General features: G+C 45.4%; 1 protein-coding gene across 11 annotated transcripts in view; it reads right to left on the bottom strand.

Moving 5' to 3' along the window:
• The window catches only part of ITPR2 (inositol 1,4,5-trisphosphate receptor type 2), a 364184-nt gene that overhangs the window by 209114 nt on the left and 137181 nt on the right, over positions 1-17889 (bottom strand). For all 11 annotated transcript variants that reach the window (XR_013394522.1, XR_013394523.1, XM_077935647.1 and 8 more), the window contains 3 exons: positions 16287-16538; positions 1713-1838; positions 1096-1224 (listed from right to left, as the gene is read on the bottom strand). Coding sequence is in view for 9 of the 11 variants with exons in the window: in XM_077935647.1 (XP_077791773.1) it covers positions 1096-1224; positions 1713-1838; positions 16287-16538 (507 nt within the window). In the remaining 2 variants the exon portion in view is untranslated. The remainder of the gene's footprint in view (positions 1-1095; positions 1225-1712; positions 1839-16286; positions 16539-17889) is intronic.

The raw sequence follows: 17889 nt of genomic DNA, 5'->3' as shown, positions 1-17889 counted from the left end.
TCTCTCCTCCAGACTTGGTCCTCCCTTGGCCCCCTCTCCTGCGCCGGCTCCTCCGGTTTGACTCATGACGATGCACTTATTCTCCTTCACACAAGCAACGTAAAGGACTGACGGATTGCTATCATGGGAATTGGGGTTGCTTGTGTGTAACTTCCACCTGCTCCAAACTGCGTGAGGCGGTTGGGTTTTCCCCGGCTGAGCAGCCCCCCTTGGGCACGACTGCTTCAGTCGCTGGCAGAATCCGTCAGTGGGCGTTTCCTAAACTTCCTCCAACATAAAAATTCCTTAACGGACAGCCTCCTTCTCGCCTCTCTGCGCGGCAGCCTTCTGCGCAGAGTGGGCGTGCCTATCGGTGGTCCTCCACTCTCCTCACTGACTTCACTAGAAGAGTCTCGGAGCCTCCCCTCCGAAGAGCTCTCAATCCCTTCTTTCTTCCTGGTGTCACCTTGCCTTTCTTCCCCAGCGGAAGCCCTCTCTGTACTGGTTCCCTCTCCGGCATCGTTGGGGAGCCTAGCCTCTCCACTCTGCTCCGATGTCAGTTTCCTGACACCATGGAATAGTAGTCTGAAATAAACATGTATCACATATTTCAAATTTGCAGATGACACCAAACTGGAAGGGGTACCTAATGCCACAGAAGACAGAATCAGAATTCAAAATGACCTTAACAGATTGGAGAACTGGGCACAAGCTAACAAAATGAATTTCAATAGTGACAAACATACGGTTCTGCACTTAGGCAGGAAGAAGCAAATGCACAAATATAGGATGGGGGACACATGGCTTACTAGCAGTACATTTGAAAAGGATCTAGGGGTCTTGGTGAACAACAAGCTTAACGTGAGTCAACAGTGTGATGCAGCAGCAAAAAGAAACAATGCTATTCTAGGCTGCATCAACAGAAGCATAGTGTTCAGATCAAGGGAAGTCATAGCACAACTCTATTCTGCCTTGGTCAGACCACACCTGGAATACTATGTCCAATTCTGGGCACCACAATTTAAGACAAGCTGGTGTTGACAAGCTGGAGCATATGCAGAGGAGGGCAACCAAGGGATCAAGGGTCTGGAAAATTCTATGATTCTAAGTCTTTACCTGGAGGCTTGTGCTGTTGTCTGAAAATGGAGAACTGAAGAAACCACTCACTATGCTCATTACTGATTCTGTGACATACTTCTCCAGAGATGCATCTGCATGTTTTCTGTCCGTGGTTGTGTTACAAACCTAGAGCAGACAGAGGAACTGCATGAAGAATGTGTGAAAACAGCAGCTCCCATCCATCACATCCCCCCATTTTTATTCAATGTAAAGCAAAAGCAAAAAGCCACCACCCCTCCTTATACAGTAGGTGATACCAAACATGGAACAATAAAGCTATATTTCCCAAGGTTCGGATCACTAACATGAGTCACCTTTTTACATTATAAGCAAATTTTCAGTTATCATGAACACATGTGCTTCGCTTCCTATTCTGCTTTTTCTAAAAAAAAGGAAAATGTTAAAAAGAAGACAACAAAAAAAGGGATAATTCAAAAGGAAGAAAAGGCACCCCATCTGGCACCCCACATTGTAGGTCCCTCGTTCCAGTGACTCGTGAAAAAATAAACATAAAATTAACTTAAAACAGAAACATAAAGCTCCAGCCCACTGCCTTTAATAAAGATTATTAACGATTCAATATTAATCAATATTTAATGATTCATAAAACTTACCCTTGCCATATCAACAAGAAAGTTTTCAAATAGTTTCCAGATGTGGTTACTGGTGTAGATTTCCTTCATTTCGACCTCAGTGTCTACATAGCAATGATTGACAAAGTTCACATATGCTATCTTCACCTGGAACATAATATTTTAAAAAAATGAATCAGGTAAGCCAAAGTCACTACATATGTATTTTCTTGTAGTCCATAAAATACTGAGCTGGTTGGCATGTAATGGCTTACAACAAAAATGCAGACCAGAGGAGCAAAACTGACACCATCTCTTCTCCAAGAGCCCAAATATTTGCAATATAAATATTGGGATTGGCACAGCTTTATGTGTGAACCAGCTCACAGTCAAGAAGACTCAGAAGTCTGACCATATTAAGATTTGACAGCTGCACTTCCCAGCACAATTTCCCAGTGCATTTCCCAGCACAATTTGAAGTGCTGGCTTTAACCTTCAGGGCCCTAAATGCTTTGGGACCAAGTTATCAGAAAGACCATCTTTTGCTGTATTTACCAAACCAAACCTTAAGATCCTATGTGGATACCACAGGAACACACCCTCATCCTTTCTTGTGGTAGCACTGAGGTTATAAAGCTATCTTCCCAGGAAGACTCACCTGGCACCATCTTTGTGGTCCTTCTGAAACCGGGTCTTACCCTTTTTATTTACCCAGGTCTTCTAAGCAACTTTAGTATTCCAGAGCTCTCATTTTTAAAATCTTTGATTTTAATCTTGGGACTGTTGTGAACTCTTGTATTTGTGGTATTTGCTTAGTTTTGATATTATTATTATTGGTATTATTGTTATTGTTTTATCTATTTATACCCCACCTATCTGACTGGGTTTCCCTAGCCACTCTGGGCGGCTTACAACATATCTAAAAAAACAATACAAACATCGGTCCTTTAAAATTTCTCATTTGATAATTTTAGGTTGCATTTTATATTTACCCTGATTTGTAGTATTTATTTTAAGTCACCCAGAGAACTTCAATATTATGGAACTGCATGCAAATAGTGGAAATTATTAAGGCAACCATCTATGGAAGTGAAAGGAGGTCAACATGTATGTTTCAATATGTATTTCAAATATGTAATTTCAGTCTTCTACAGTGAAGTCAGATGCAAAGAATTCAACCTCACCACAATCTCCTTATGCTTCTTTAGCAATACTTTTATTTTTTAATTGTATATCAGCACAACTGCTATTCCCTGCCTTGTTCCTGTCTCTTAATATACTTAAGAAATGTTTAGGAATTGGAGTATTGACATGTCCAAGGCCTATATCTATTTTGTACAAAGACACTTAATAGCACAAAATGGCAGCCTGGCCTTAGTTTAAGTGGCAAAACACAATAGCTTGTATTATTTCCTGTTCCTTACAACCTGGTGCCACATTAGTGTGTGGTGTAGAGCACAGCGGCAGCTAAAAAAGCCAATGCAATTCTGGGCCTCATCAATAGGAGTATAGCATCTAGATCAAGGGGAGTAATAGTGCCACTGTATTCTGCTCTGGTCAGACCTCACCTGGAGTACTGTGTCCAGTTCTGGGCACCACAGTTCAAGAAGGACACTGACAAACTGGAACGTGTCCAGAGGAGGGCAACCAAAATGGTCAAAGGCCTGGAAATGATGCCTTATGAGGAACGGCTAAGGGAGCTGGGCATGTTTAGCCTGGAGAAGAGGAGGTTAAGGGGTGATATGATAGCCATGTTCAAATATATAAAAGGATGTCACATAGAGGAGGGAGAAAGGTTGTTTTCTGCTGCTCCAGAGAAGCGGACACGGAGCAATGGATCCAAACTACAAGAAAGAAGATTCCACCTAAACATTAGGAAGAACTTCCTGACAGTAAGAGCTGTTCGACAGTGGAATTTGCTGCCAAGGAGTGTGGTGGAGTCTCCTTCTTTGGAGGTCTTTAAGCAGAGGCTTGACAACCATATGTCAGGAGTGCTCTGATGGTGTTTCCTGCTTGGCAGGGGGTTGGACTCGATGGCCCTTGTGGTCTCTTCCAACTCTATGATTCTATGATTCTATGATTCTATGATTCTAAGGGAATCAACACTTCATTGTTTCATTCAATAAGAAATGTCTTGATTTACTTCTTTGTTAATAACAGTTTAACACACAATAGAACCCCGTTTTCAGCCTGGCATGCTGTCTTTATTTTTTTGTTTTTAAAAACAGGCACTGAAAATATTCTTATAATTATGCTTCACATTACACTTGCCAGCTTCCACCGTCACGGCAACCGCCATTGTAGCTGTCAGGGGCCTGCCATCGAAACAGGGAAGGGAGGCAAAGGGGCCGTTGGGCTACAGGGAACCTCTGAAAATCTTGCGAAGCAGTTCCTCTTCCTGCGGTGGGGAAAGCCACACCTCCAGTGGGGAAGAGGGAAGGGAACAGAGGTTGCTGTTGGGAGTCCCAGCACTGCACCTCGTCAGTCGGAGGCTGGGGAAAGCCCCACCTCCCGGGTAAAGGAGGGAAAAGGGCTAGAGGGATGCTGCTGGAAGCCTCGGCACCGATCCTTGCCAAGCCGGTCAGGAGGGAAGCACGCCTCTTCCGTCACCCACCTTGTGCAGAGGCATAAAACGCAAAGGAGGAAGGAAAAGGCTGGGGGTGACTAAGCTCTTATGTTGGGGGAGGACCAGGAAACGACCACTCCCAGATTCTGCTAGCAATTGAGGCAGACATGAACTGATGGTTCTGTACTGTAAATAGTTTTGCACCAAAATAAAACCTGTTAAAGACAGGTCGTAGTCCTGCCTGGTTACTCATGAGCAACCACCACTGCCATCTGACAGTAGTAATCAAGAAAGAGAGGTAGGATGGGACTGGGAGAGTCAGGGAGACCGCATAGAAGTGCGCAGCCCAGTCCAAACCAGATCCAACCTCTCTAGTGACTGGAGCGAGGGAAGTGGGCAGGGACCCATAGGGGAGCCACACTAAGGGAATCACCCCGGGAGAAGACGGGCACTGCGTTGGCCCTCTCCTGCTGACAGAGGGGTGCCACTGGCAGCTGGAAATGGAAACAGGATCCAAATCATTTTTTTAAAAAATCCTTTTCCTTAATTTCCTTAATATATTTTTAATTCATTTTCCCCCTCAATTTTTTTACCTCCATTTTTCTAACTCTTAAGAATTAAAATGGTGTGCCCATAAAGGAGCCCTGAACCAACAGAGGCCACTTCCTGGGACCGCCACTTCAGCCCTGACTCCCCCCCCCCCCCATTTTTTAAATTAAATAGTGGGAAAATAAAATAGAATAAAATTTTTAAAAGAGTCCTTTTTTGTGGGGTGTCCTTCCTCCTCCTGCCTGCCCTTTATTGTCAACCTCCTTTTTTAAAACAACAAAAACAAAACAAAACTTTTTTTCTACATTATTGTGATTGCTATTGTTATCTTTTTCCCTTTCCCCCCCTTTCCCTTTCCTTTTTCTCTTTAAAGAGAATACATATATAATTCTATTTTATTTTCCCCCTTAAAGGGGTTTTCTATATACTATAAATAAATAAATAAAATTTTATTACGGCCATAGGCCCATACAAGTAAAAACAACACATAAATAACAGCTTGTGCACGTGGGAAAAAACAGCCGCTAAAACACCACTATAACAATAAAATGCTATAAGATGGAATGGCATACTACGCCTTAATTAGCTTGGGGTGCTCCTTGGCGTCGCTTTTGGGTAAGGACAGCGACCAGGAACCTAGCCACTTTCAGGGTCGTGTGGGTATCCTTATCCTGCAAGATTTGGGCAAGGTGGAATTTTGGTGGGGTACTCTCTAGTTTCTGTATGATTGATCCCAACAAATTTGCCCGTGGCACATTGAACAAGGGGCAAGTGAACATAATGTGCTGGAGCGACTCCAGCGTCTCCTTATCACATTCGCACATGGCGGAGGCTTGGCCCTTTGAGAATCTATGTCTCAGGACATTGGAGGGAAAAATGTTAAACCTCGCTTTGGTGAAGGCCAGTCTATGGGCAACAGTCGAAAGGGAGGAGAGGTATGATGGAACGCAGTAAGTTAAAGTGATACCAATGTTCTGAGGCGAACAAACACCTCCCCCCAGCATATAATTTCACTGTAAGTCGATGTCATCCAGTCTTTGGCGGATCAGTCTTTGAGCAGTGATTTGGTCTAGTTTTAGGGAATCTGAGGGAGAGATTCCATAACTCAGGAGTTTGGCATGAATTCTACTAGTCCAAGGCTAGAGAATTCATCTCGCCATAAGCATTGGACAAGGTAATGGTTTGGTAATCTATGTCACAATGATAACCAATAGTTGAAGACTTGCTTCCACAGGCAAGTTTCTAAGGATGCGATCTTCAATTCTAGTCGCATGGCTGCGTTGCTTACGCACAGGGGGAGCATTAGGAGCCGACGTAGGAATTGGTTTTGCAGAGTCTCAAGGGGAGCAAGATCTGTCATCACGGCCCAGAGCGGGGCAGCATAAGCAAGCACGGCAACCACTTTTGCCTTGAACACCTTTAGGGCCGAGGGAACATGCAGAGCTCCATCCGAAAAGAAAAATCGGAGGAGCGCATATGACAGAGTTTTGGCCTTGTTAAGTAGGTGTTGAATTTGAGCTTTCCACCCCAAATTGAATTGAAAAATAACTCCAAGGTATTGAAATTTTAGGACTTGCTCTATTTTTGCTCCACCAAGCTTCCAATCGTATAATCTCCGGCTTCTGGAGAAAATCAGAATCTTGGATTTAACATGGTTGATGGTTAATTGGTTGAGTTGACAATACGTGGCAAAGATCTTCAGAGCTCTGGTTAGTCCAACACGTGTATAAGATAGAAGTACCGCGTCGTCCGCATATAAAAGGAGTGGGCAGCGGTAATCCGCTAGTCTAGGCGCGTGTGTACTTGGAGATGAGTTAACTAGGGGTGCTCACATGTCGCTGATGAATAGGTTGAATAGGCAGGGAGCCAATATACATCCTTGGCGCACTCCCTTGTTTATTGGTATCAAATTTGTGAGGTCGCCCGCAGGAGTAAGTCTCACTCTGGCAAGGGTACCTTCGTGGAGCTGACTTATAAGCCATAAGAGTCTTCTATCAATGCCCTGTTTCGCAAGTTTCTCCCAAAGAATATTTCTAGGAACGCTGTCAAAGGCTGCCTTTAGATCTAAGAAGGCAGCACAGAGGTAGCCCCGGGGAGGGGAGGAGTACTTCCGTGCCAGATGATAAAGAACTATCGCATGATCGGTTGTAGAACGTTTAATTCTGAACCCTGCTTGTTCGTGGCCAATCTGGTTAGTCTCATCTACCCATCGCAATAGTTTAGTCAGCAAAAAGCTGGCATAAATTTTCCCTATGATCGAAAGGAGGCTGATGTTACGGTAGTTTTCCGGCTCCATTGGAGAACCTTTCTTATGAATTGGTACTATAATGGCCTCCTTCCATATTTTGGGGATGAGACCGGAAGCGTTGATTGCATCGAGGGTTTTGGCCAAGATGCCAGCCCACCATTTTGGGTGTAGTTTGATGGCTTCAGCAGGGATCAGGTCGGGCCCTGGGGCTTTGTCCGGTTTCAGCTGAGCTATTAGCTTGGCTATTTCGTCAGGATTGGTGGGAGGCCAAATAGGTAGGTGGGTAAACAGATGCCTCAGATGGTCGGAGGGAGCATCTGCCTGTGAGAAACATTTCTTCAGGAACAATTCCCATGTCGGTGCAGGGATGACTGCCCTTGGGTATTTCCTCCCCCTTCTGTTAATCAAAGACCAGAATTCCCTGGATCTGTGTGGTTTTGAAGCAGTAATCAAAGCCTGCCAACGATTATGTTGCCACTCACGTTTAGCAATTTTCTGCGTGCGTTTGTAAACTTGCTTGGCTTGGCTATATACTTTTTATTTTTACTTTTTGTTATGTACTGAAGTTCTCACCCTGGGCCAGCAGGGGGATACTGTAGATAGTTATGCAAATGAAGGATTGAAAGTGACGTTCAGTGATTGGATAGTTTTTCCTTTTTCCTTTCCTTTTTCCTTTACTCTTAAATGTCCTACCCCCTCCATCCACCTCCTTTATCTGTCTTTTCTTTTCTCTCCTTCCCCCCCAAACTAATAATAATAGGAAGAAGAAGAAGAAGAAGAAGAAGAAGAAGAAGAAGAAGAAGAAGAAGAAGAAGAAGATACCTACATAAATGTATCTCCCCATCCACTTTCAATAGTAACCCCCTGCCCTTTTGTGGTCATCTACTTCAGGGTGAGTCCTTTAAAAGAGGCCCTGTGGATACAGAGTACACATGTTCCACAGGGCCTCTTTTAAAATATTCACCCTGTATAACTTGAATCACCACTGCAGAAGTGGAGTGGAGGCTTCACGCTGAGAGATCCCCATCTTCACTCCTGCTTGCATGCAAGTAGGAGTGGGAGCGGGCTGAGCGCCTGGCTGCCTTCAGGTGGTGCAGGGGCTCTCAGGTGCAGCTTCTGGGCTGCCGCCACCTTCCCCAACCCCAACAACTATTCAGCCTGGCTGCCTTCATGGGGTTGCAGGGGATCTGATACGGAGGTGGGGACTCCTTTAAACTTCTCCCTTGAGGGGAGTGCAGCCACAAACTCCTCAATGGAAAGTGTGATGGAGCCTGCACCTCCCCAGCAGAGCAGCCCGATCCCACCCCTACTTGCCTGCAAGCAGGAGCAGGCTGGGGGGGGGGGGTGGCGACATCCCTTGCCTGCTTGCTTGCCACCCAGCCCGCCTTCCCTCACTAGGAAAATGGAAGTGTGGCACTCAAATCGGAAGTTATACTCAGAACAGAGCATGTTCGTCTTCCGAAAACAAGGACTGAATGAAATGTACTTATTTCAAGAGAGCACCAGTAAGATAATGCTGCTGTTATGTACACATTTTCCTCAGTGTTCATCTTCAGTCCAAGCTGAAAGTTCATTTACAGTTTGTCTTTATGAGTAGCAGTTTTCCCTTTAATAGCAAAGTAACTAAAAAGTTAAGGGACGCAGGTGGCGCTGTGGGTTAAACCACACAGCCTAGGACTTGCCAATCAGAAGGTCAGCGGTTCGAATTCCTGTGATGGGGTGAGCTCCTGTTGCTCGGTCCCTGCTGCTGCCAACCTAGCAGTTCGAAAGCACATCAAAGCGCAAGTAGATAAATAGGTACCGCTCCGGCAGGAAGGTAAACGGCGTTTCCATGCCCTGCTCTGGTTTGCCAGAAGTGGCTTAGTCATGTTGGCCACATGACCCGGAAGCTGTACGCCGGCTCCCTCGGCCAATAAAGCGAGATGAGCGCTGCAACCCCAGAGTTGGTCACGACTGGACCTAATGGTCAGCGGTCCCTTTACCTTTACCTTAACTAAAAAGTTAAAGTCAATAAAGTCAAAGGTTATTCTGCTTTAATACCTCATTTTATTCAAGTTTTAGTTTAAGAATTAAACTCGTGCATATACTGAAATGTTCATATTCTCAAAGAATACAGACATGGTGCTTCTTTTTGAAAGGACAAGGCCCTTGTCAGGAAACAATTTTAAAATGCTGTGCAACACTGGAAACAGAGACCATGCAGCTTCTCTGGGTGTATACCCCATGTTTCTAAACAGAATTAGAGCAATGCAATACCTACACAGCTGAAGTAAGGCTATTGATAAACAATTTGATAGTCTTGAACATAAAACCACATTCCCCACTCCCCAACTACCCCAACAACCCACAACTCACACTCTCGGCACCCTGCTCCTGCTCTAAGGACTCCATCCATAACACAAAAAGAACCACACATACAAAAATGGACCCCCCCAACCTTTCCGTCTCCTCCTTTACCACACAAAGGCAACAAACAATAGGGGAAAAAATAGGAAAAAGGAAAACAAAGAAAGAAACCTGTACCAACTAAAACAATACCCCAACCTCAATAAAACAATCCACAAACAGGCTAAAATCTGACACACAACCAGCACAATGATAGTGCCAGAGCATACCAATACCCATATCCCCACCCCAACATACCAATGATGTTGTTAATAACACTGACAACATTGCGTATAAATCTTATACCCAACATAGGCATCACAAAGATGCTTAACACCATCTCACTACCTATCGCAAACAACAGGAAGGACAGCCTATTCTTAAAAAAGGCCCTCCATGCCAGCTGAGACCCAGGACCAATCAGTTAGACACCAGATAGTCCAAGATACCCCAAATAAACACCTATATAACAACATATAGGCTACTTTCTGTAATCTACCCCCCCCCACACTCTTTAACCCAAACAATTAGGGACTCTTACAAATTGCTTAAAATGCTAAAAAATGTCTCTATGACATATGGGGTAAAGAAAACCTGGGAGACATCAGCCACACATTCCAGTCCGGGTACCACGGCACAGTGTCCAGACTACGTAGATACCATTCTGCTCACACAAGGTATGATCCCCTTGGTTGAATCAACAAACATAGGTAGCATTAAAATCACAGATCATGCCCCAGTAAAAGTTACCCTTAAAATAGGAGAAGAAACAGAAACCACCCCATCATGGTCCTTCAGTCCCATCCTAACCACAAATAAACTAATTAGAGATAGTCTCACAAAAACACTCCAAAACTACTTCAAAGAAAATTATGTAGATAATATAACAGCCCCTCTCCTATGGGACGCAATGAAAGCGGTCACCAGAGGAGCTTGCATAAAAGAGAAAGCTACATACAAACAGGATCTAAAAAACTCCTCAAACTTATAGAACAAAAAAGGAGAGAACTAGACTCCCTAGAAATCAACAAAACAATGATCAGCATTCCATACTCTAAACAATGCTTCTATGAATAAGGAGGGGGAAACTCCAGACTACCAGCAAATAGATGTAGGAAAAAAGCACTCAAAACAAGAACACACAGCATCACCAAAAAAGACGGCAACATAACATTCTCCCCCAAAGAAATAACCTCAGAATTTGTAGAATTCTGCTCCAACCTATACACCTCCCATAACCCACCTGAGAAGAAAATCAGAAAATTCCTAGCAGGACTGACCATGTCTACCTTAACTGCTGAGGAACAGGAATTCATGGACCATCCTATCACCCCAGAGGAAATAGATACGGTCCTCAAAAACCTGAAACCACACAAAGCCCCAGGCTTCACAGCAAATTTTTATAGGAAATGACCCGCCTATTCAGTGACATCATAAAAGGGGGGCCCATCCCCTAAACCTGGACCCACTCCAAAATAGTCTCCATCCCAAAACAACTGAGAGACAGCCTCAAAGTAGAATCATACCACCCAATCTCATTAATAAACCAAGACTACAAGATATTCACATAAATCTTGGCCAACCGCCTAAAACTTCCTACACAAGTTAATAGCCCCAGACCAGACGGGCTTTGTTCCTGGCCGCAATATAACAGACTCCATCAGGAAACTACTGAACCTGATCGAACACAGCAAGGCAACCAAACTCCCATTGACAATTATGTCCCTAAACATCCTCAAAGCTTCTGATTGCTTAGAGTGGAAATACATATTAGCAGTACTAACTAACATGAAATTTGGCCCCAACTTCCTACAAATCCTCAAATATACTCCCAAGCCTCAGCAAAATGCAGAACTAACAATATGGACTCTAATACTATAGCAATCCCAAGAGGCACAAAACAAGGATGCCCACTGTCTCCCTTCTTATTTATCTTGGCTCTGGAACCCTTAGCAATCCGAATCCGAGCAGCCACAGACATCAAGGGAGTGGAAATAAAAGGCAGAACCTATAAATTTGCAGATGACCTAATGCTTACAACACCAGACCCCATAAACATAGCAGCCACCCTAACCAGAGAACTCAACACATTTCAATGGTGTCGGGCCTACAGGTAAATTTGGCAAAATCTGAGGCTATGTGCTTCAACACCCCACCTCCCCATACCCAAAAAGAATTCACCAACACCACCAAGCTAAAACTTTGCCACACCAAGTTCAGATACCTATTTGTACCTAGGGGTACAAATAATCATAAACCTCTACAAACTATACAACCACAACTACAACCCCTTATGGCGACAAATTAACAAAGACTTGAGGGGATAGAACAACACCAACTTCACTCTCACAGACAAAATAGCCATGATCAAAATGATCACCCTCCCAAAACTAACCTACCTATTCCAAACCCTCCCAATCTGGATTCCCCCAGCCCAACTTCGCAAATGGCAGAAAAAAATACACTCATTTATCTTCTCACACAAAAAAACAAGAATTATGGGGTCTGGAACTTAACAGGTTAAGTTGTTCCCATGATGCCTCAGCATTCTGACGTCAGCTTTCGAAGCTGGGAGGAGTTTTCTCTCTTCCTCTTGGTCTTTTGAGAGGGAAGGACGCAGTTTGTCATGGCTGCGGTGAGTCCAGGAGTTTTCTGGGGAATGTCGGAATAAAGGACTGTAAATAGACAAACCGGGCTTTGTGTGTTTGTCGGAAGCTAAGTGAAGCTAAGTGACAGTTTTTACCGCTGTGTTCAACTCTGCTGAGGCGTGACTGGAGCTACTGGAGACGGAGCAGAGTCTTCGCAGGGAAGTGTGCCGGACCGGCCATAAAGAGCTAATTGGGGACCGTAAATCAATTAGCGGGGTCACGCAAAATCAATAAATCGTACAGGTTATGGGTAGCCTAATCACCGATCGTAAAGCTGTCACTGGAGGCTGCCGGAACGCTTTGAAGTCTGCGGTTTGAAGCAGAGAAGCGTTTGGAGATTTTTGCCTGTTGCTAAGAGGCAAGGAGTAGCTGCGGAGCTCAGAGCAGCTGAGAACGGGTGCTGAATAAGCTGGTGAGTACAGCTTGGGGCCCCTTGGGAAAACGGAAGACAATGGCAGACAGCCAGGTCTTGGAGGACATTCCGTTTGGAAGGCTCACTCTAAGAAGTTGGGCAAGGGCGTAAAGTCAGCAAGGGCTGTCTGGGATGTGCTGTGAAACTTCAGCAGGAGGCCAGAGCCCGGGAGAAGGAATGAGAAACCTAGAGATGGCTGGAGCCCCTGTTCCTGATGTTTTAGCCTCAAGGAGCGCTGGTGAGCAGGTCGGGGGGGCGAAGAATTCCAAAGGCACGTTTAAAAGGTTTTCCACTGTACGTGCTGGAATGGAGTGGCGGTTCAGAGGGGGCGGAGCTGGCAAGGAGTGCTTTTCCGGAAGAAGGAGGGCCAGGCCAGCTGGAAGGAGCCCCGGGCAGTGTTTTTCCACTGGTCGCCGTTGCTACGTTTGTAATTCAACGGGACACTTGCGTCGAGATTGCCCCCACCGGAGCAGAGAGGCAAGGCAGGATGTTGCCAAGTTTGCCAAGGTCAACCAGCTGAGTTCCCATGGGAATCAGTCTCGGAGAGGAGGCCAGCGTGGGAACGCAAGGGAAGGACGTGGCTCAGACACTGGGGAGGGTTGTTTTCTTATCACTGCTTCTATGGCAACTGTGAAGAACAACTCCAGCCAGGACACGGTGACGCGCTGGGTTTTGGATACTACTGTCAGTCGTCACCTGATAAGCAAGCCTGCTGGCGAAATGCGGAACTGCAGGGCTGTTTCAACTGGAATGACTGTTATGTTAGCAGACGGAACGAGAAAATCAGTTTCTGATGTGGCTAACATGTTTTTTTCTCCTTTACAGGAGGAGCTAGAGGTCTACGTTGTGCTGGGACTGAATTGTTGTCTGTTATCTGTACCAGCTCTTTTGAAGCAGGGGTACAAAATTTGTTTTGAAAATGACACCTGTTCCATTTTCAGAGGGGGGAGACAACTTGTCAACGTGGAAAGCAAGAACAATCTCTTTGTTCTGGAGACACCTCTGGAGGGTGGTGGGAATGCTGGAAAAGCACAGGCGCAGTGTGCTAAGGTTCCCAGTCATGATTCATGTGTTCATGTATGGCACAAGAGAATGTCTCATGCCAGTGTGGAAAATGTGCAGAAGTTGCCCAGGTGCACAAAAGGGTGCAAACTCCGGGAATGTGGGAGGAGGTCCCTAGGGTGCAGGGCATGCAAAGGTGCAAAGGTACATGGTTTTCCTGGGTTTGGGAGGGTAGCCAAAGAGCCCTTTGAGCTTGTTCACACAGATCTGTCAGGACCCATGAGGTGTGAGAGTCTGGGTGGGGCCAGGTTTCTGCTGACGCTGACAGATGACCACAGCCAGGTTGGCTGGTGTTTCTCTCTCAAATCACAGGGGGAGGCGGCGCAACTGATCCAGGATTGGGTTGCGGAGGTGGAACTAAGGTTCTCCACCAGGGTGCAAGGGTTCAAGAGCGACCGAGGGTCACAGTTTACTGGGTCTGCTCTGAAGGAGTTTTTCAAGGAAAAGGGAATACGTCACCAGGTGACGGGTGCAAAGTCTCCTCAAGAGAGAGGCGTGGCAGAGCACAGGAGTGAAACACTGGCTGAAGCTGTCAGGGTTTTGCTGTGTGACTCTGGGCTGCCTCAAAGCTTTTGGAGTGAAGCTTGGAAAGCTGCCAACTTTGTTTTTAACAGGTCCTATAACCACGTTATAGGGGAAACACCGTTTTTTCTGTTGCACCGGAAAAAGCCACAGGTGCATTTCTTCCGCGTGTTCGGGTCCAAGGCTTTCGTGCCGGTACCAACAGCTCAGCGGAAGGCAGGTGGTCCAAAGGTTCAGGAAATGATCTTCTGTGGATATGATCCTGCAACCAATGGGTGGAAGTTTGCATACCCAGAGGGTGATCAAACCAAGCTGCTGGTCAGCAAGCATGCTGAGTTCTGTGAGCAGGGTGGTTGGTCAAGGCCTGGGGATGGTCCTGATTTTCTCTCAGAATGTCTGTCTGATTCTGAGGAGGAAAGGGAGGAAAGGGAGGCAGAGGCTGATCCCGGTGATGGGGACCAGGTCCAGGATCAGGGTTCAGAACCCGGTGATGGGGACCAAGTCCAGGATCAGGGTTCAGGGCAGGTTTGGGCATCTCCAAGGGTTGTGAAAGGAGTGTCCAGGTGTGAGGCTTCAACTCCGGTTAGCGTAATGGAGAAAGCTCACAGACGGGTTGTCAAGTCAGAGGGGGAAGAGTCTGACGGAGAAGACACAACTGCTGGCCCAAGTGGGTCAGAGGGAAGTTCAGATGAAACACCTCAGTTTGTGCCCAGGCGGTCTTCTCGGGCCACGAAGGGTGTTCCACCTGAGAAGGATCAGGTCACGGGTGCGTGGGAAAGGTTCGCACAGTGTGATTCTGGGAATGTTGAAGGGGTTCAACAGGTGCCTGGGAAAGATGCCGGGAAGGGGCACAAGGCAAAGGGGAAGGTGTTGAACTCAAAAAGGTCTTGTCAGAATGTGCGGCAAGAGGGGGTATGGGGTTTGAAACTTAACAGGTTAAGTTGTTCCCATGATGCCTCAGCATTCTGACGTCAGCTTTCGAAGCTGGGAGGAGTTTTCTCTCTTCCTCTTGGTCTTTTGAGAGGGAAGGACACAGTTTGTCATGGCTGCGGTGAGTCCAGGAGTTTTCTGGGGAATGTCGGAATAAAGGACTGTAAATAGACAAACCGGGCTTTGTGTGTTTGTCGGAAGCTAAGTGAAGCTAAGTGACAGTTTTTACCGCTGTGTTCAACTCTGCTGAGGCGTGACTGGAGCTACTGGAGACGGAGCAGAGTCTTCGCAGGGAAGTGTGCCGGACCGGCCATAAAGAGCTAATTGGGGACCGTAAATCAATTAGCGGGGTCACGCAAAATCAATAAATCGTACAAGAATAAGCCCCAAATACCTGCACCTCCCCTCCTCAGGAGGAGGATGGGGAATCCCCAACATAGAATCATATTACATCGCCAAGCAAGTACGCTACATTCTAGAAGACGAGACAAAACAATGGGTACACCTGAAGAGAGACACAATTGAAAATACCCCCATCACAGGATACCCATTCCTCCCAAACAAAGGAAAATCCCCACATCACTAAACAGGTTAACACAGACCATGCTTAAAAATGGAAGAAAGAAGCAGGCAAACTGTCCCCAACCCCATCCCCACTAAACCCCCTGGCTCACCACCCACTATTCCACCACGCAGCACAAAACTTCCAGGTAAAAACCTGACAAGCCAAAGGCTTATCCCACCTAGCAGACTTCTACAAAAATAGCAAACCCACATTGACACAAAAAATACAAGACAAACAAGGGGACACCCAAATGCCCTGGCTAGCACACTGCCAATTACATGCCTTCTTAAACAATCCACTAGTAAAACCAGCAGCAACCATGCCCTTGACAACCTTCGGAAACCTCCTCCTCACCACAGAGGGACACAGCAAGGGGGTGGCATCCACAATATACAAAATACTGCTCCCAAATCCCACAAACCCCCTTGACATAATCAAAAAACAATGGGAGGACGACATAGGCTATGAAATAAACCCCACCCAATGGACTAGAATGTGGTCTAAATCCCCTTCTTTTCTTCCTAACCTAACACTGTATGCAACACTAACATCTCACAACAAATGAAACTGATCTGTAGAAAACACAACTTGAAAAAAGGGACAATGCACGTATTTTTGTAAACCAGGAAATCTTTAATAATATTAAATTATATAATTATATAAATTATATAAATTAATAATATTATAATAACAACAACAATGCTTCGCATGCCGTAAAGTCTGGCTTACCTCAGGTATGCAGTCATCATGAGTCACCACTCTCACTATGTCATCTAGTGGAAGAAGGGAGTTACATTTTATTTCAGTATAAACGTTCTTCCCTTCTGTACATGCTGCTAGCAGTTCCACCAGGGTGATGTGGTAAACCAAAGGGCCGCTTTCGTCCACTCGATCCCGCTCAGAGCACATCATTTGGAGGAGGATTGGAAATGATGCTCTATCATTGTAAAACACCAGCACGTCTTCACCCCCATTAACTAGCTGAAATTATAACAAGAAATACTTTGAATCTGTTTAAATAGTTCAGTCCCCCACCCCACCTCAATACACATTTATATAACATTTATAAGCAACAAGATTTCCTGGGGACCACTTAAGAGCAAGGGCACCAACTGGGGGGCAGGGGACTGAGGGCCCCTCAAAATTTCACGGTGGCTGTGCACGCATGCTGCACTATGTACTCACCTCACTCGTACACACCGTGCAGCGTACTTGTGTCACTTGCATACATCATGCAGCGTGCAAACAACCCAGCAGCACATCACTTGGTGTGTGTGAGTGACAAGGCAGCATGCTTGCTTAAGAGAATCAAGCTGAGGATGGAAAGCTTAAGCTTTGGCTCTAATTCCTCCAAGTCACTTGTCGGTAAACCCTATTGCCACAGGTGTTGCTTGGTCCACTTTCTTCTTTCGTCCTTGGATTGAGAAGTTCTGAAGCCAGCTAGTACCTTTTCAGAGGACTGAATTCCGCAGTGTACATACGAAATACACTTCTGACTGCCTGTTCCATCAAATACCAGATTTATGGCCACAAAGAGCAGGGCTTTTTTAGCTGTAGGGTCTGCAGTGTAGAAATTCACTCCCCAATAGAACTCACCAGATTTCTTTACTTCATGGTTGTATTTTTGAAGGCTGGTTAAAACTATTTTATCCCTGCAACTATATTTTCTTTAGAAAAATATAGTTTAGAAGAAAGGAATATAGCACAGTGGTAGAGCACCTGTCTTGCATGCAAAGAGTCCCAGACTCCATCCCTGGAATCTCCAGATACAGTTTGGAAAGACTCCTGTCTGAAACCCTGCAGAGCCATTGTCAGGCAGGATATGGAACAATATTCTAGTTCAGTGCAATGCTCCTCTTGCAGTCTGAGCCCATCTCTGTGCTAATCCAGATGCTAATTTGATCATAATCAAATAGTTGGCTCTTCTGTTCTTGTATTTTAAGTTTTTATTTTATTTTACTGTTTTTGTTGCATTTATCTGGTTTTATTATCTTTTTCCTCTTCTCCAGGTTGTGCTAATGAGGATTCTGTCTGCTGAGTATTTTGTCCCTGCAGTGGGAGACAGTTTCTGCTCCAGGGGGACGGCCTGTTGGTGAAATGTGTCCCCCTCAGGTCAGAAACAAGAGGGGAGTGTATACACCCACAATGAGATATGGAGTGGCTTGATTGTTGATTTTTCAGGGCTTTTGCTGCAGTGTTAATTGGTGTTCCCAACACATATACAGTATGATTGAGGAGTATTTTATGATTTTGCTATTTTATATTCTTTTGATTGCATTCTTTATACTTTTCTTGTATAGTTATTTCAAATTAACATGCTATTCATAGCTTT

Source organism: Podarcis muralis, chromosome 10 (genome assembly GCF_964188315.1).
Source record: "Podarcis muralis chromosome 10, rPodMur119.hap1.1, whole genome shotgun sequence".
In the NCBI taxonomy this organism is placed as follows: domain Eukaryota; kingdom Metazoa; phylum Chordata; class Lepidosauria; order Squamata; family Lacertidae; genus Podarcis; species Podarcis muralis.
This window is presented reverse-complemented; position numbering and strand designations above follow the sequence as displayed.